The sequence below is a fragment of the Spea bombifrons genome, chromosome 2 (genome assembly GCF_027358695.1).
Source record: "Spea bombifrons isolate aSpeBom1 chromosome 2, aSpeBom1.2.pri, whole genome shotgun sequence".
Classification (NCBI taxonomy): domain Eukaryota; kingdom Metazoa; phylum Chordata; class Amphibia; order Anura; family Pelobatidae; genus Spea; species Spea bombifrons.
The window spans coordinates 134,569,282-134,587,965 of NC_071088.1; the positions used below are offsets into that span (position 1 = coordinate 134,569,282).

The 18,684-nt window shown below is 36.7% G+C and overlaps 1 protein-coding gene across 1 annotated transcript in view; it reads left to right on the forward strand.

Annotated features, from left to right (window-relative positions):
• DLG2 (discs large MAGUK scaffold protein 2) overlaps positions 1-18,684 on the forward strand; it is a 320,377-nt gene that overhangs the window by 151,686 nt on the left and 150,007 nt on the right. Inside the window, exons 8-10 of the mRNA XM_053456582.1 lie at positions 59-203; positions 760-901; positions 17,703-17,858. Of these exons, the coding sequence (XP_053312557.1) occupies positions 59-203; positions 760-901; positions 17,703-17,858 (443 nt within the window). The remainder of the gene's footprint in view (positions 1-58; positions 204-759; positions 902-17,702; positions 17,859-18,684) is intronic.

Consider the following 18,684-nt stretch of genomic DNA (forward strand, 5'->3'; position numbering starts at 1 on the left):
GACCGACCACTCAACCGAATATACCGAAAGATCTAACTAATGTCTTTACCATTCTAAGGTCAATAACTACTGTCTAGAAGAAGTGACCCATGAAGAGGCAGTGGCAATTTTGAAAAACACATCTGACGTTGTTTACCTAAAAGTGGGGAAACCTACAACCATATATATGAATGATCCCTACGGTCCCCCGGATATCACTCACTGTAAGTGTGTTCGGTCTTTGTGATGCATGAGTACACTTTTCTTTAAATTGTTTAATTTTTTTTAATGGTTACCATCCAATCAAATGTGGAAATGTGTATATCCAAACTCCTAAACATCACTCTCATAGACCCTTGCCTAAAAGTATTGCTGCTCTTGGTACAATTTACCCAACCCTTTTTAAACTTCCACTCACACTGATTTTCAATTTTTCAATTTTCAATAAGTTAAAAGAACATTAAAAACGGAAGATATGTATTGTACTCCTTGGCTTGTGTATAAAAAAAAAACAAATAATTCCTTGTGTTGTATACATACAGCACCTAAACATTTTTTCCATTAGGGCACACAGATCTGCCAATGGTATTGATTGAAAAAAAATACTGTAAATACATTAAGAAAATACTCAAATTTCCTATTTAAAACACCAACCGCATGTACGTCTGTTATGTAGACGTGGGTCCATTTGATTTAGTTCATACACTTGGGTATGATGCCTTTGCCAATAAGCCGTGCAAACAGAGGCTTACATTAATGGCTGCCTTCTTTCAATCGTAGCCTATTCTCCACCTCTGGAAAGCCACATACTGAGTTCCGCCAACAATGGGACATTGGAGTACAAGAGCTCCCTAGCTCCCATCTCTCCTGGGAGGTACTCCCCAATCGCAAAGCACATGCTCGTGGAGGATGACTACACCAGGTCAGAGATGAGCGTTTAATGGAAATATTTTTGTTGTTGCCTTTGTTTGTTTTTTTGCATTTTTTTTTTTTTAAATATTTGAGCCATGCGGCTTTATTTATTGACAATGGAATATATAATATTTTAAAGCGCAGTGCGCAATATTTCCAGCATTTTAACAGGTTTAGAAATAATTTATTGATCAACCACTTAAAAATTAACTTATAAATCTGCACTTTGAATCAGTTTTTACGTAAAGCAAGGACTATAGGTCATCATGGGAATATGTCCTAATTAGTGGTAGAAAAACATTAGTGGCTGCATATTAATAATCTGTTATCCTTGTCAGAATACATTGAAATTAGAAATGTATGTAAAATGTTCTAATTTAAATTTAAAATAAAAATATTGAAATTCAATTTCAATATTTAAGTGAAAACGAATTATTCAGAGGAACAGTGCACTTTGTATTCAAATACATTTTAAAAGTACAGTGGATCTGTGCCAAAAAAAACATTCTATCCTTTATGGTTATCTTTATGGTTTTAAAATTCCTAATGACATAGATCACGGGCAACAATTCCACATTAAAATATAAAAAGGGAGACGTAATTTAATTTTTTAAAACATTTTTAGGCCATTTTCGCGGTATTTTCTGTATTTATGGGGAAAATGGTCTCATCCCCTTTGAACTTTGGGCCCCCTTTTTTTTTTTTTTTTTTTTTTTTTTAGTTATAATAATTAACATTTCTGAAAAGGCTGGAGCCGATGCCTTTCTATTCTACACGGCTGTGGGCATATATAAGTCTCCAGGTTGTTGCTTTTGATGTGACTACGTTATGGTTCATATTCCTGTTTTGACAGATAAGAACCATTCGGGCCAATCTAGTCTACCCAATTTTTTCCCATACCTTAATCAGTCCTTGATCTTGTCCTAAATATATTAATAATGACAAGTCATGGTTTCCTTTAGGACTATTTGGTGAACACATTTAATCAGTAACTACATAAAACCGTAACAATGGGCTTTTAAAGGGTTAATATTTCAAGAGTCTCGGGGTCAGCTCCCACGTGTGATGATATTCAGGCTTATACATTAGCTGGTGTTCACAGATTAAAATAAGCCTAACGTGCGTTACAAAACCAATTAATGTGCATGCCATTGGAGAAGCCATCTCAACGTCCTGTTCTCTCTCCCCGATTAAGTTGCTGGTAGTTGTTGATTTGTCCAGACAACCCTCGTAAATGATCAGCTGGCAGAACTTTAAGGCACGTTCATGGTGTGCCCTGTTCTTCAATGTGAAGGCTTTAAAAGGTCCTAGTTCTTTTTAATTTACCTAGATAGACCATATCTATCTATTTATCTTATGATTAACTGTTACGAAATATGTTTCCAAAAAAAAGAAGTAAATTCTCATAAAATGTTAATGCTTTGGTTTATAAATATGTTATTTTAGCCACTGGTGATCGTCCTGTGCCTGTGATACATTTTTTATTTTTTTGGTAGTAGATTTTAAGTCAGAGATCGACACGGAGATCCGACGGACAGGGCTTCATGTAAAGATGCACTTCAAAAAAAATACAACAAAAAAAAACTGCGTTTGTATCAATTTATGCTATGAAGAATTGGAATTTCTACAAGATATGTCCATTTTCCTGCACAGTATCGAAGTTGTTGTTTATTTAATTCACTTGTGACTCTGTTGTTACTAGGGTATTATGTGTTGAATTTTTTTTATTATTTTATTATGTATCATGGGACATTCATCTAACGTTTACCAGGAAAATTTAACAGTTTCCATGCCAGAGGCTTGGGCAACATTGTAGGTCACCTCTTTGGCATAGAAACGAACCAAACCTTGATTATTTTAGCATATATGATACATACAATGCTGTTTAAATATTTAACTCTTTCAGTACCACGAGAAAATGCATTATGTTCAGTGCCAACTCCATCTGCCACCCAAAGTGCGACACCTTATTTTATCACATGCGCCACTAAAATGGTAAAAAAAAGATTATCCTGTCCTAATTTTTTTCTAAATTAGTTATAGAATAAATATACAATTAAAAAAGAAAAGCACTATATATTTGGAGACAACATGTTTTTGTTTCTTTGAAAAAAAAATCTTTGGGATTCTGTATACTTTCATAAAAAGTGTTCTGTTTTTGCCCAGGTTGTGCATTAAAAAATAACCTTACTTCTACCCGCTTTCCTAAGCACAACAATTTGCCAAATTTAGAGACATTAACATTATATTTTTTCTAATTTTGGTTTATTTTACCGGTTTCAGCTCTGTTTAGCGATAGTTTTATATAGAAACAACTTGTAGTGATTTTTTAGAACAGTTGCCCGTTTCATCGTGTCCAATGTGCCAACCAAATCTGGCTGGATAGTTAGGGACAGAGGTAGCCATCTGGAATTTAGAGGCAAGTCCCAGGACCCGGATTTACCTCTTTATGTTTCAGAAAATGCTAGGCCAGTGGCCGTGTAAACCGGCATTACCCAGAAGAGGGTCTGGGCATTTTTTTGGACAGGTGAAATCTGTTAACTCCTGCACTAGGCTGTATCTGTAAAGATACAATAACTACATTTTCTATTTCTTCTGATGAAGCTGCTGGGGATCCAAAATGTCGTTCACAGCTAGAGAAAAGGTTTTAATTTTCATCCTCTCCTTTTGCTCTTTTGGTCTTCCCACCTTTTCTCTTCTCTCCTATTCATCGCTGCTTTCTCTCCCCCTTATCCTCTGTCCTTTTCCTGCTCCACTTTCCCTAACTTTTCCCTTTCCTCTTAATTTTCACCTTTCTCTCCTCTCCTTTTTTCTCTTTTCTATCCTTTCTATTCACTTCTCTATTTCCTGTTCTCCTTTCTCTCCTTTTTCTCCTTCTGGCCTTGTATTAAATAACTACTTTCTCATATTATGTCACAGCTTATTACCTGCCTCGTATTCTAGCCTTTCTCCTCCTTTTAAGTAGCAAATAAAATCACTAAAAATTCAAATAAATCTCTAAACGCTGATATGTTTGCATATACAATGATATAGCGTATACATTGCATATACTGTGGACTATTCAACATTGTAAGGAATGAATGTGAAGGATTAATAACCCTTGTCGTGCCAAAGGAGTATAACCCATCAATAATTTTACATATAAAAAAGATTTTTGCTTATTTATACAGAAACAGGGTTTAAACAGGTTTTACAACATTGCCATCGATCCACTGGCTTTCAGAACATTAAAAGTTTAAATAATTCAAATAATGTACGGTTAGTTTTCTACTCAGCAGAACTTTCTAATGGTAGAACATTCTACTTGGGCATTACCTGCCCTGATCGCTGCTTCTGGTTACTGCATGTTCGTTTCTACAAAAATAAAAAATGATGTTTACGGCTGCATGATTGGTACCTTCACGAAATCCCAATGTTATTCTGTCTCGCCGGGAATGTCATACGTGTAATAATCCGGGATGTTGACTTGAGTCCCTGTGGTTGAACCATTCACGGCAGGCTGGTGATACATTTGGCATAGTCTTGTATATTAAGCTTTGGTCCTCAGTAAATTACGATAGGACCATCGGTAGAGCTAAGTTTGTATATTTAAATGATTTCAATGTGTTGGATCTTTACCCCTAACTAAGGACGTTCCATGATACTAGAACTTTGTTTAGGTCTTCCGTCTGGTCAATGTACAACTAGCGTATCTACTGATATAACGAAATATCCAAGATTCAGGATACTGAAACATTCCGTTCAAACTTGAGGAAGCTAACCAGATCTTGGCAGTCTGTATAAAGCTAGAAGAACCAGATCTGGGTCCACCATATTGGGGATGATCATGTTGGCCTCTATGTTCCAAATAGCAAATGTACTCTCCTGGGATAAAACATTAACATCTTAAATCTAGATACCTATATCGTATTTGTTACTGTTCTAATTCTAGATTGAAACAGTAGCTAATATAGTATATGCAGTATTCTACATTGAATATCAATAATGATCACAGAAACATGGAATTTGACGCAGATGAGAACCATTGGCCCTATCGGCCCCATCTAGTCTACACTGAAAGGTTCAATGACAGGGTCCGTGTACCTTCTTTCCTATTTCACGATTGTATATGGCTAATAGTCTTGCTTTTTTTGTATTGTACTCAATATACGTCACTGTTCTATGGACAATTTTCCCTCTTGGGAAATGTTGGTGCTTCTATTTGATATTGTATATGATAATTTATGCAAATAATACATTTTATTGAATGTTATTATCAATAATTCCATATCACTCAAGAGCCATTAAGGATTGAAAATAATGTTTATATGACAATCATACAATTGGACGTAGTAAGGTTGTTTTTTTTACATTGACAGTATGCCATTTAAATACATCTATGCATTCATTTTAAATATGTCATTCATACATCATTTTTTCTGGTATCGGTGGATGGCAAACACATAGATAAGATTATTTTCAATCTATATCTGCACTATAAAATGTTTAGATTTTAGCACTTATATTAACCCTTTCTCTGCAATGGGGCAGTTGCTATGTGATATCCATCAAGCCAGAATAGTGGTGAATGGGGTTAATTTTGCACTAATGCAGGTACTATGATTGCCAATGTTTGTACAATCTGTTTACTGAGCTATGTAAAAGTATACAGAGAGAAACTAGGGTTTTATTCACTAAGCCATGAGTTGCAATGAGTAAGATTAGGGAACCAGATATCCCTGTTTTAAGGTGACAGTCCCCCAATTGAGACTTGGGTCCGCACTTTTCTTTTAGTTATCAACCCTTTAGTGCCGACCTGGTGCCATAGTTGGCAAAGTGGACCCAGCCATTTACAGGACGCAACTGAGCAACTTAAGGAGACAGTTTACAGTTTTATGCACCTTCAACAATGAATTTATAGAAAAGTACATTAAGTACTACAATATTTACTTGTTAAAAAAAAATCAATAGGAACATGCACATGGAGGGGCATGGTAGAGTATACCGCACATGCGCAGTTGCAAGTTGATGTGTTGAAGCCAAGTGAATGGGGAGAGCACCCTCAGTTATAATTTGTATTAAAGTGTATGATGGCTGGGGTATCTATTAAACCTTTAAAGAAATAAAAAAAGTGTCCCTAACCCAAGGGTTAAAAGGTTTTTTATTTCCATAGTAAAATAATTATTAAATTATTATTATTATATTTTTTTTTATTATTTTTTTATATTTTTTTTTTTTTGAGTACCAACTATAAATGTTTGTGAATCTAAAAAAATATTTTTGTAGGTTGTTTTTATCTCTGTACCGGATAAATTTCTTTTCATTCCACCAAGTAGTTTCCACTCATTTACCTATATTTTGTTATATTGAGGGGGAAAAAAAATCTTTAAAAATTTTCCCAGATTTTAATAATCTTATAATTTTAATAAGGTAGGAAAAAAATGTTCAGTATTCAATTGATTAACAGAGACAACAGGTGAGGAGGGCCCGGCTCAAAGAGCTTACAGTCTAGAGGGATTTAGGGTGTAAAATTCATCTAAAGCAGCAAAAAAGGTAATTTACAGGAAGGACAATAAACTTACGGAATCCACAGTTGACAGGTCATAAAACTCAATAGATACCTTTAAATATGAAGGATATACAGGGTATATAACAGGTTATAAGGACAGGGTTAGCGTTTGTTGACTTGCATTTTAAAATGGCCAGCCCTGTTGAGTTTCTCCTCCAATAAACACCTGCTGGCCCAGAAAAAGGTAAAGTTACCTACATGACATTCATGAGATCTGAAAATTTTTAACTGCGAACTATGCAGGGTCAACACAGGTGTCCAGGCAGAAGAAACTCTTGAGAGTTGGGCTTTTATAACGCATAGCTCAACCCCCGAGAATGAAATGTTTCATCTGAGCCGCAACTCAATTGCAACTCATGCTTCTATTCTATATTATAAACACAATATATTATATTTCTAAACGGTTTTCTCCCCACCCCACCAGACAATTAAGACATGATGGCTTAAAGTATATATTTCTATGGTTGAAAAGCTCAATAGTTTTTTTTTTTTCTCAAATGTGCTTCTGTGCCAATAGGACTGGGGAATGGGAAATGTATTTATGTTGGTGTTAAACAAAATCCCTATTGATACATTTGTTGCTATTTGACATGGAGGGGGAGGGTGGAAGGAAACGCAAGCCGATGAGAAAATGCTATGAACGGTTTTACACTTTGAATTGTCTCATAACTTGATTTTGTAACCTGTATCTTAACATAATTAAAGGCACAATGTTGTTTGGAAAAAATATTTGTCATTATACGTTGTTTTTTTTCTTATAGAGTGTGAGAGATGACAGTTGTGTTTCTTGTATAACTATTAATAACACATAATATAGGAGAGTAGCGTTAAAGCATATAAATCAGTGTATGCGGGGGACGTGTGTGTTTAATTGTGGATGTTTGCATACCCATTGTAATATAATATAATATAATAATTAATAATTTCATTGAGCCCTACCAGATTTTGCATGTTTTAGTGAACCGGTTAACTCCCTGCTCCCGAGGAGCATAGCTTCGGCTTTTTCTAGGCAGGGGAGCAATGTTTGGCCACTCCCACTCCGGCCCACGTTCTGCCTACTCCCTGCCCAGTTCATCTCACTATAGGCTGTCTGGAGCTAGCCCCACCCCTGCACAAAACCACTCCCCCCCCAAAGAGGGAGAGCTCCAAGTAGACGCCCCTGATGATAAGATTATGACGCCCCTTTAAAAACAGCTGCTAAAAGCCGCCAATGTAGAATGTTTAACGCATACTATTGGGAGATGGGCTTACTTGAAGTTCACTTGAGACGCTCACTGCGGGGGGGTAGGTTCACTATGGTGGGTGTCTTATAAAAGCGCGCTATTTGGTGAATGTACGGACTCGAAACACAGAAAAAGAAACACAACCTAAAAGACATGGCACGCGACACACACGTCAAGAGACTCAACAAGTTGACAGCCTGGTACAGTAAAACTGCCACGATAGAAAACTTTAAAAATCATTTAGAACTTAACTAGTTACATAAAAATGTGTTGCACCAATAAATAAAAAATATATAAAATAGTACATTGTATCTAGGGCTTATTTAGGAGTTTTTAAGATTTTGAACCCAAACGGAGCAGGTATGGGGCAGATTCTCAGGGTAACAGTCTGTAGCTCACTCTTTAGTATATAGCATTACACAGTCTGGTGCCGACTTCTTTATATATTGGTCATACATAATGCCATTTTTTTTTAGCTAAAAATTAGTACAGGTGGGGGGGGAATCAAAGATGTTGTGATTAAAGGAGATGTTACTTCCTATTCCTGTCGTTATACGGCAATGCTAGTTGGAAAGGAATAAAAGGTTAGTAATTAAAATAATATTTAACAAGACTAATAAATAACGATATTACCAAACAAATCATAACGCAAGGCTTGAAACAAAGAATGCACATGGATAGGTTTAGTGATGTTTATTCATTACCATATTTAAGGGTACTAGTAAAAAAAAAAAAAAAAAAAAATTACAAAATTTAAAAAACTTTATCCCAGTCATGTGACGGAATCGCCAAACCAGAACCCTGTACTTCTAAGCTGATAGTGATTACATTTATATTTTACTAAGGAAAGCGCCTGCCGCAGCCAAACCACAAATACAGATTCAATGTAGAGTTTAGCAAACACAAGAAATTTTTTTTATGTTTTCTTGTTAATCATTTTAACAAAAACTGGGTAAACAGAGTTATAAATCACACAGATTAACACAGAATATTTCATTGTTATTGAGGAACAGCTGATATCATCTGACCAATTTATAAAGTTGGTGTTGAGGGTGTTAAGTTGCTTTTCACAATACAATACCGTGGATTTTACGTACCGATGCCTGGCCCTCTCGGAATATAGTGTTCCATTAAAAAAAATAAAAATAGAATTTGAGAATTACAAAAATGTAATTATGTGTATAGCAGGTAAATCCCTGGAATGGGATTCCCTCCCCCCCTCCCCCGCTCCCCCGAACATCTGCCAGTCTTTGGGTGTTAAATCTGGAAAATGGTAGTATCCTCCTTTCGCCGCTTCTACGGATGCGTTAGAGGAAATTGTCATTGTCTGACATTTCTCTTCTAGTCACATAGACACACAGAGTGTTATACTAACCTTTTTCTGTAGGAAAGAACAGAACAGTCTTCATAGACCTCTCACCGACCAATGTCAGATACACAACACAAGGATCAGAAGTTGAGATTAATTTATCTGCGAGAAACCAGTATTATCCCCAAGAGCTGGCAATTCCTGATCTCCTGATGGATAACGTAGCCTATGTGCCATTTAGGTTGAACCACAAGTGAAAAATGTAAACTCAGATTAACCTATTAAAGGAAGTTGTTTCAAATCATTATTTCAAATCAATTAATAGCAATTAGATAAATAAGTGTGTGAGATTATATATATATATTACATAGGGCATAAGTAATATCTTTGGAATGTTACCTATCATGTGAAACATTAAGTCATATATTGGTTATCTATATTTAAACACAACCTGATAACCAAAGACATTTGACTATAGCGTATCACGATCTCGTCTTTCCGGATTTTAAAATGACCCAAAAGAATGATAATCAAGAAAACTCTAGGCGTTCTTCAATAATGCAAATATTTATAGGCATATAATTTAATGGAGAAATTACGTTAAATAATGTAACGTTTAAAGATCTCTACACCGACGACTAGACAGAAATTATTCCCACAAATGAAATGGAAAGACATTGAATCTATTTTCAACCACATTCTTAAATTTAAACATTATAATTATTATAAAAGCTTAAGGTTAAAAACTAACTGTGCTGTGACAAGCCTTTCGGCCTTGCCTTCATTTTTCCCGAGTCTAGAAGCTACAAGGACAGTTGGCCTCATAGGAGGGTCCATCCATGGTGAGACGAGTGCTTGAATGAAGCAAGTGGTGGAGTTTCGGGTAAGAAATTGTGGGTCATTTGTAACAGCGATATATGAATAAATAGGCAACCCATATTTTGATAAGGTGGGGGCCAATATATTTAAGTAAGCTTTGCATTGATATATTAAATATTCCTAAGTAAATTATTAGTATTTAAAGTCCAAAAGAGCTTTCAATCAAAATATTCCATTCTCCAAATGCTAATTTAATTCTATTCCCCTCTATCTGTGACTGATAAAGATGCCGTAGAGTGTAAATGCGACAGATTCAAATAATTTAATACACATCAGCCATCGACTATCACATTATGATCAGTTCTAGATTGTTGAGGTGGAACCCAGTTAATGGCCAGTAGTATAAAAAATAAAGTACAAGTGGCTTTGTTATTTGTCATGTAGCTTAGAGATATTTTATATTAACGCTAAAACAATCACACGGAATCCAGTATTAAAGCCTATTCCGATTTCATTTTCACAGGTGCAGTAAGTCGATAAAGTTAAGTTTTTGAGAGATCTACTGTAAAAATCTTCACCACAAGCCAGGCTGTCCCGAAATTCTGCTAGAGCTGAGGAAGTAGCTACACTGCTTGATTTGGGGAGATTAGTGAAGCTTGCACCACCCAGATCATGCCAGATCTGCCCAAGGTGAGAAGAGGCTTCTTTGACCTGTGTCTATGCAGGATCACTTATCTAACTACTCCTACTGCACCTTTATCTATCGACTTCATAATGGCGGCACTGGGTCACGGAAATTAGTTTGACATGGTCTAAACGTCCAGTTGACCATCTCCTACGCAATCCCATTAATATAGACTTATTTGTATCTTAAATATATATATTTTTGAATTTATGTTTTTTTTTTTTTTAAATCACTTGCAAAAAAATATATGTACGAGTACAGGGAATTCTCATTTTAATTACGATTTTAAAATTTTAATTATTAACTGAGGATAGAGGCTATGAGGGGATAGGAAGTTCATTTTAAAGAAATATTAGAAGAATATTTTCTTTCAAGCTTCTCTGCTACAATGCTTTTGCTAAAGTGTTAATAGTGTACCGTTCAAGAATATATCTATATATATAGATATATATATATATATCTATATATATATATATATCTATATATATATATATATATATATATCTATATATATAGATATATATAAAATAGCATCCTTATCCATGAATGATCTTGATATTTTTAATTAGAAAAGGTAGTGATATCCCCTTCCTGGTAGGATAACGAGATATGCTATGAGATAATACAAAATATACACCTTCCAACAGTTTGATGGGAAAATGTATTTTAAATAGGTCATCAGAACAAAAAGCTATAGTTTACATATAAAATCTGAAATTAGACCATTTTAGTAAATAAAAGATTATATATTACACACAACATATAACATTATACATATAAAGGGTATAATATATAAAAAGAAAGGGTAGCTTACCCCACATTGAGATGATCTGTGTGTGTGCGCGTGTTTGATTCCAGAAATAAATTACTTACATCATAATTATAAAACAAATTTCAATTGCATTGGTAGATTACTGCAAAAACAAATATATTTATTGTTATATTAGGTGTTTAATCAGTTGTTTGAACACAAATGTATATCGATGTGCTATTTACTGAATATGACCTGTAATTACCTTAGAGGATCTGGTTATATGATTAGAATTTAAGTCACTTGTACCATAATAGATGCCATGATTTATTATTAATAAGTCTATGTAACTCCACATTCAATGACATAATACAGTGTAAGGGTTTTTATTTTAGGCTTCTTTTGTCATACGATAGCCCGCATATTGATATTCAAGACGAACTCTATCAAAACTCGGTTTTTCGTGTCACTTTGCTTCTTTTGTTTATCGTTAACAGCAATGTCACGGTACATTTGGTAACCTGGGAGGGTATTTTGGATGCGTATCATCTACTAGCCTGTTCAGGGCCGGCCCAAGACAAAATGCCACCTGGGGCAAAATTTAAAATGCCCCCCCCCATTATCTACCCTTCCTCTCCCTCCCTACCTACCTATTATCTACCCTTACTCTGACTACCCCCCCCCCTTGTACTTACCTTTCAGCAGTCCTGCGGCGAGTCTCCCTGTTCGGTCTCGGTGCCGGCTTGTAATGCTGAGCGCCGGAAATGAGGTAATCTTCCGGCACTCAGCATTACAAGCCGGCACCGAGACCGAACAGGGAGACTCGCCGCAGAGGAGAGAGAGAGGGGCGCCGAGCGGGTACTGACAGCTTGGTAAGCGAAAACCGCTCGGCGCCCCTCTCTCTCTCTCTTCCGCTTTATAAAAAAAAAAAAAGCAGTTGCCCCACTCGGCTCCATTGTCGGGCTGGTCCTGAGCCTGTTTTATGACCAAACACAAATCTTACAGCTCGTCTTTTGTAACTTGAAAAGACATTCCGGATTCGTGAATGCTATAAGCCCTGATGGTCCTGCATGCATAGTGCCCAATTTACGTGCCGTGTATGTAAATTATACGCTGAATTCTTATAATTTTCCTGACAAATACAAGACTGTTTACAGAGCCATCTTCTAGGCTGTCCCAGGGCTTTAAATGTGCTGCCTATGGTACCCACATTAACAAGTAATGTTGGGTGCTCTTTAATGCCATGGCTTCATTGAATGGTTAATGGTTAACACAATGAGACGCCATAAAGTAACTATTTATACAGTTAAATAACCTAATATAACTTTCTGCATTCGATTTAAACATTTTTGGTCATGTTAAGCTATTTTTTGTGAAATTGTGGGTCAGTCTTGTATTCTAACAAATGTGTTTCCAAACTCCTCGATCGGAACGCCCCATTTTCCTTTCAGTTATGGTTGGAATGATTAGGTAAACATGGAATGAAAACTATCTTCGTAAAAACACCAGGAACTACTAAAAAAAAAAACAAAAAAAAAAAAACAGACCATCTCATGTTGGGACATTCAAATATGTAACGCGTTGACAAGATCATCATGTGTCAGAAAGCCAGAAGACATCGGGCTGTCCTTTTTGGCCAAGACGACAAAAATCATGGCGAAGGGAACCGAGGAGCTGCAAGAGAGATCCCGAACGTTCAAGATCCGGAGGATGACTTATCGATCGTTTTTAGTTTTTTCAGCTGTTTTTTTTTTTCCATTAAATTTACCATTTCGCTCTTTATGAGTATAAGGAAAGAACTGTTCTATTACTTTACTAATCAATATATTTTGGGCTCGTTCTAATACAAGGAGTTGCAAGTAGATACTTAATGTTATTGTGCCCCAAATATTCTCAGGTAGTATAACGCATGGGTATTTTGTTTTATATTAAGTTAGATTTCATTTTCTAACCATCTCTGTCACATAGTGTCCACTAATTACGTTGGGGGTTTTCTTCAAGTAGAAATTAGACCAAAACCATGTTCCTACTTCCAACACTATATTACTCGATATGGGTTTCGTGTTGGTTTGTTGGCTAATGGACCTCCCTCTTCTGTATCCAACAAACGTGCACTTAAAGAGTTCCACTCGTAAGGAACCGATTCTGTAGACCTTAAATTTCATATAATTACGCTATAATAGGTTGTAAAAAAAAAAAAATAATAAAAAAATAAAAAAGACAATTCTACTTGAGCACTGATGTTGAGATAAGGGAAGTTTACAAGGGAGAGAAATGCCTTGACCATTTTGCACTCACGGCACTTTATATGCTGTTCTTTTAGATTAATGCTACCTAATATTTAATCCTACATGAGAAACATAAGTAAACAGACTCACCACGTATATATGCAAGTATATATATATATATATATATATATATATATATATATATATATATATATAAAAATTTAGTACATGGTGTATATGTTTGCATAATTCATATTTTTTATATATTTTTTATATTTATATATCATGGTCTTCCATAAAGAACAACAAAGAGGAAATTTTTTGAGCGCCTCGATCCACAGACACAGAAAATAACTTTTAGAAGAAATGTACTATCCAGTCTTGTGCTTCTCCTCTGCTGATACAAAATGTCATCCCAATCGATGCTCTCTGTTAGAGGTTGATTTATGCACTTTCTTGATTTAGAGAACATGAAATCGTAGATCAATACCAGACTTTAAAACACTTTCAACTATTTCCTTCACGTGGCATCATCCCGAGCTGTAGTAAGCGCTACATGAAAAGTGCACTTCATTGATTTTTTTACAGTAAAAAGGTTTAAATGCAGTGTCTTTAGACCATGGCCTGTAGTGTCTTTAGAAGCCATGATGCAGTAGAACAAAATTTCATGGGGTTCATTACTTTGAGAGTCTCCAGCTGTTTTTTTTTGTTTGTTTTTTTTACTATAGCTACCATCAGCCTTATCTACCCAGAAAAGAACATCAAACTATAAAAAGGTTCAATTATTTCAATTATTATTATTATTAGTTTTGATTAGGATCAAGGTGCTCAGGCCAAGACAATGGACCCAAATGAAACAAGTAGTACATACCCTGCTCTTTATTGACAATTCAACTACATTTCGGGTGGACTCAAGCCAAATTGCAAAAAGCTATAACGAAAGGCATAGAAATTTGTCTATTTACAGGGAACCATTCGACAAAACCAATGTGACTTCTCCCAAAACTCAATAGGAACGAGTCCATCCCTTTTAGGTGCTTAACTGACCGAGCCAACCAGCTTACTGACCAACCTCAAAAATATACAGTAAGGGGAGCATACACATTCAGATTCCCAGGTTGCAGCTAAAATAATAACCAATTAGTACATAATTGAGGGCTAAGCAATATGTGGCTGTAGGGTGTGACGGAATCCCCAATATTTATGCCTTAGACTGGTGTTTTGTGAATGATATTTCTGTTTTGTGTACTTAATGATAAAAAATCTAACAAAAGCAAAATCTGCTGTTTCTATATGATTTTTTAGGGCTGTATTATACCGTGATACTCTCAAATCCCCCCCCCCCCAACAATGATAAATTTGCTGCCGAGGCTTCAGGCATTTCTTACCTGGTTGAATTTTGCAAATCGTATTGTGGGGCAAATGGGGTTAATTGAGTAATGCTGACTCTGCCACACGCTACCAAACATTTAAACTAAATAGCTCCAAAGGTTGCACCGATAAGAAACAATATAACCAAGATATATGTGATTAAGTTATTGGAGGCTAAAAAAAAAAAAAAAAAAAAAAAAAAATTTTCTTATCCAGTGTGTATGATGGAGCGCATACGGTTGTATACACATGCAGCCTTAAAGGTATACAGAACATATAGTTTATTTTCAGAATTGAGGTGGTTGGTATAAGGAGGATAGATTGCATGCTTCTTGGAAAGGGGGAGTTTTTAGTAAGCATTTAAAGTTAGTGTAAGTTGCGGAGAGTATGGGACCAACACCAAGGCAGCGAACATGAGATACTGAGCAGTAGAATTCGATAGTTAAAGACATATTAGAAATTGGGGATTTAAGAGATTGGGGAAGAACCAGAAGCTCAATCTTTGTGGTTGGGCTTGGGGTAGTGAGATATCATCCAGGATGCAATTTTAAAGATGCAGTCCAAGATGAATTAGAAAAAAAGGTGAGAGGTCCAGAGACGAAAGGTAAATTAGCATTCCATCTGCGTAACAATGTTACCGGAATGCAAAAGAAAAGTCGTTTTCCTAGAGAGGAAGTGCAGATAGAAAAGAGTAAAGACCACTGAACTGGGAACGGAGACACCAGCAGACAGAGATGGAGGAGATGAATGTCAGAGAAGGCTATGCTCACGACACGGTCAGAGAGGTAGGAGGCAGGAGAGATGTCATGGATCCCATAAGGATTAAAGGTTTACAGGAGAAAGGGCTGACCAATGTGTCAAAGGCCACAGCCAGGTTCACGGAAACGAGGAAATTCAGAATTTTGCTGAGTGTGCTCTCAAGTAGAGTGTTGCAAGGAGAAAGAGGGGTATGGAGGATGATAAAAGCGGGAAACAGACATTTATGGTTCTGAGTGATGGAAGCAGGTTCGGTGAGGTGGAGAGCATAAGTATAGGGATGGAGGATGCATCTGTAATGTGCCGGGACCTTGCCTAGAAGTGATTTCCTTCACAGACACTCATACAAAAGCACCTTTGGGAAAACCATGACTGAGGTGCAAGGTGTGGTGGATGGCGCAGGAGCAATCTTATCTAGGACTGATGTTAACATATGGCTGTACTAGACATTTGCGTATAGACCAAACAATATGGACAAATGTTTAACTTTGTTTTTGTTCCATTTGTTTTTGGTCAACTAATTTTGTTTCCTGCGCTTTGAGTCTGGATTAAATTTGGAGGGTTTTTTTTCTATTCTATTTCTAAATTTAAAATCTGTTGTCGCTTAAACTCATTCACACCTTTCTCTATCCCTTTATCTTCTCTGCCAAGATAAAGGAGGCCATAATGTAGCAGACTGATTCACGTAGAGAGGTACAGAAATCCGTCTCTGCGGATCTGTCTGCATTATTCTGGCCAGGTGTAGTGCTTCCACAACAGTGCCTAGCCTCTTCCCCATTCCTCCAATCAGGGGAGAGAGTGCACAGAGGTTGCTCCCTTTTGTGGAAGAGCTCCGGGAGGCCTTGATAACCCAGCGGATGGGGTGGCCATAATGGTGCACAGGGGTTCTGTGTGAGAGACTAAAGGAGGACACAAGGGATAACAGTGTAGAGGCAACACGGGAAGAGGCATTGTCAGGAAGCATGTTGAAATCCCTCATGATTAGTGTGAAGGCGTTACATTAGAGAAAAATAACATGCAGCAAAGTGACTGCTAAATGTATGACCAGGTGGATGGAAAAACACTGCCACGTGGATGGCAAGTAGATAGAAGAAACCAATTGAGTGAACTTTAAAAGAAGAGGAAGGAAGAGGGAATTCATGGCAAACTCTTAAAGGTCCAGCAAAGAGAAAGAATGTTACAAATACCCCTTGTCTGTCTCCAAGTCTAAGAATTTGACTGAAATGCAGGCATCCATAAGAAAGAACAGCCGGGCTTCAGTTATAGCAGGGAGGTCGAGGAGGTTAAAGAGCTCAGATAGGGTGTGCATTCCACGGGGCACAAGAGACCCGACCATGACCTAATGTGAGGTTGGGGGTTTTCTGTTTGGTTTCTTATTAAAAGTCCAAGGTGCAGAATGAGATAGGAAGAGAACGCCTAGGGTTGGATTCAATGTCACCTGAACATAGAAGGTGGAGAAAGACACAGAAGAGGAACACTTTGGATTTGTAGGGAGGTGATGCCTTCATCTGAGTTTGGTTAGTAGTAAGGATGGTTTTAAGAAGAGAGAGGAGAGAAAAAGCTGGACTGGTCAGAGACCTGGTAAAATGTGGATTGCAATGGGGGTGCTATGAGAAGATGGGGAAACAGTACATTTAAGGAGGGGGGGGCATAACAAGTAGAAAACCATGATAAAAGTTGGAAGATGTGACTTAATAAAAAGGAAATTGTGATGCCAAAGGGTGGGAGTTTCATTCTATTGTTCGCTTGAGAAGAGTCCACTTTGGAACTGTGAACTACATGAACATTGTAATATGTAGAATTTTAATCTTTTTTTTTATCAATTTATTATTACTATTTATTGTTTTATATAGCGCCATCATATTCCATAGCGCCGTACAATGAGATTTCAGCCTTTGGTGCAACAGAAGCGGGGTTGGCCTTTCATAATGCAGATTAAATGACTTGACCTTGAAGGGTTGTAACAGGGCACTATACGAAATAGCTTAACCTATTCATTAACGTTAAAATAGTCAGCTGAATGAGTAGTTACCGGATTCCAAAGTTTCTAGATCCACAGATTGAATCCACAAAGCAGGAATTTAAATTTAACCTTTCTTTTTGTCTTTTTTTTTTTTTTAGGTCCTTGGAACCCGTTTACAGCACTGTTAATAAACTCGGCGAAAAACCTTCTTCTCCACGAGAATATTCTCCTATAGAATGCGACAAAAGCTTCCACCTGCCATCTGCCTATCCCAATTTCCATGGAAGCCTCCTCATCGACTCAGAGATGTCTAGGTATTCTTCTATTTAGATGTATCATTTATCTAGATAATAAATAAAAAACAATCCGCAGAGCCCATAGGTGGGATTAATATGTAAATTTAGTTACGTGAATGTAACGGCGCGCAGAGTCATGATTGCCACGGAATTAAATTAAAATAGAATTTCTGTTGTGGATAGTCCATGTGTTTAAGATCAGATATTGCCTGATGTTATTAGCAGTACTTCTGCTGCAAATCCAGATATTTTTCAGCAAGCCGCAGGAACATCCTAATCATATAAACCTTTGGAAGGGCTTAACGCAAGGAGTTAAATAAAAGCAGCTTCTACAAATAAGCACCTGTTTCTCCGCTTGAGATCAGTCTGGAACCCCAATCGACAATGACGTTGTATGAGTCATGATCTCAAAGCCGTCCACAATTCTTTACAATAATGTTTTTCTTTCCAACAATGCCTGCCAAGAAACATTATCGTAGCCCATTATCTTCACATAGCGTGGGCTGTACACTTACCAGTCTTATTAAATAAATATCGATTCCCTTTTTTTTTTTTCTTTTTTGCTGTATTAAATAAAATAACGTAGCATTTAGAACCGCCACATCGAGCTTGTACTACCATGTCTGTTAAAGTATATAGAAGGAGGAATGCTACTGCAGCACACTGGTGCCACCTAGTGTCTTAGTGAGGGAATGCGAAGTGTTTGTTATTGGGCCAACAGAAAAAGGTGCAGAGCCGGATCCGCTTTTGGGACCTCGGAGGTCTCTTCGTGAGATGGAATCTCATAAAATGCCCATAAAAAAAACAATTGCATTCGACTAAAGACTCAATTTTCTCAGAGCAA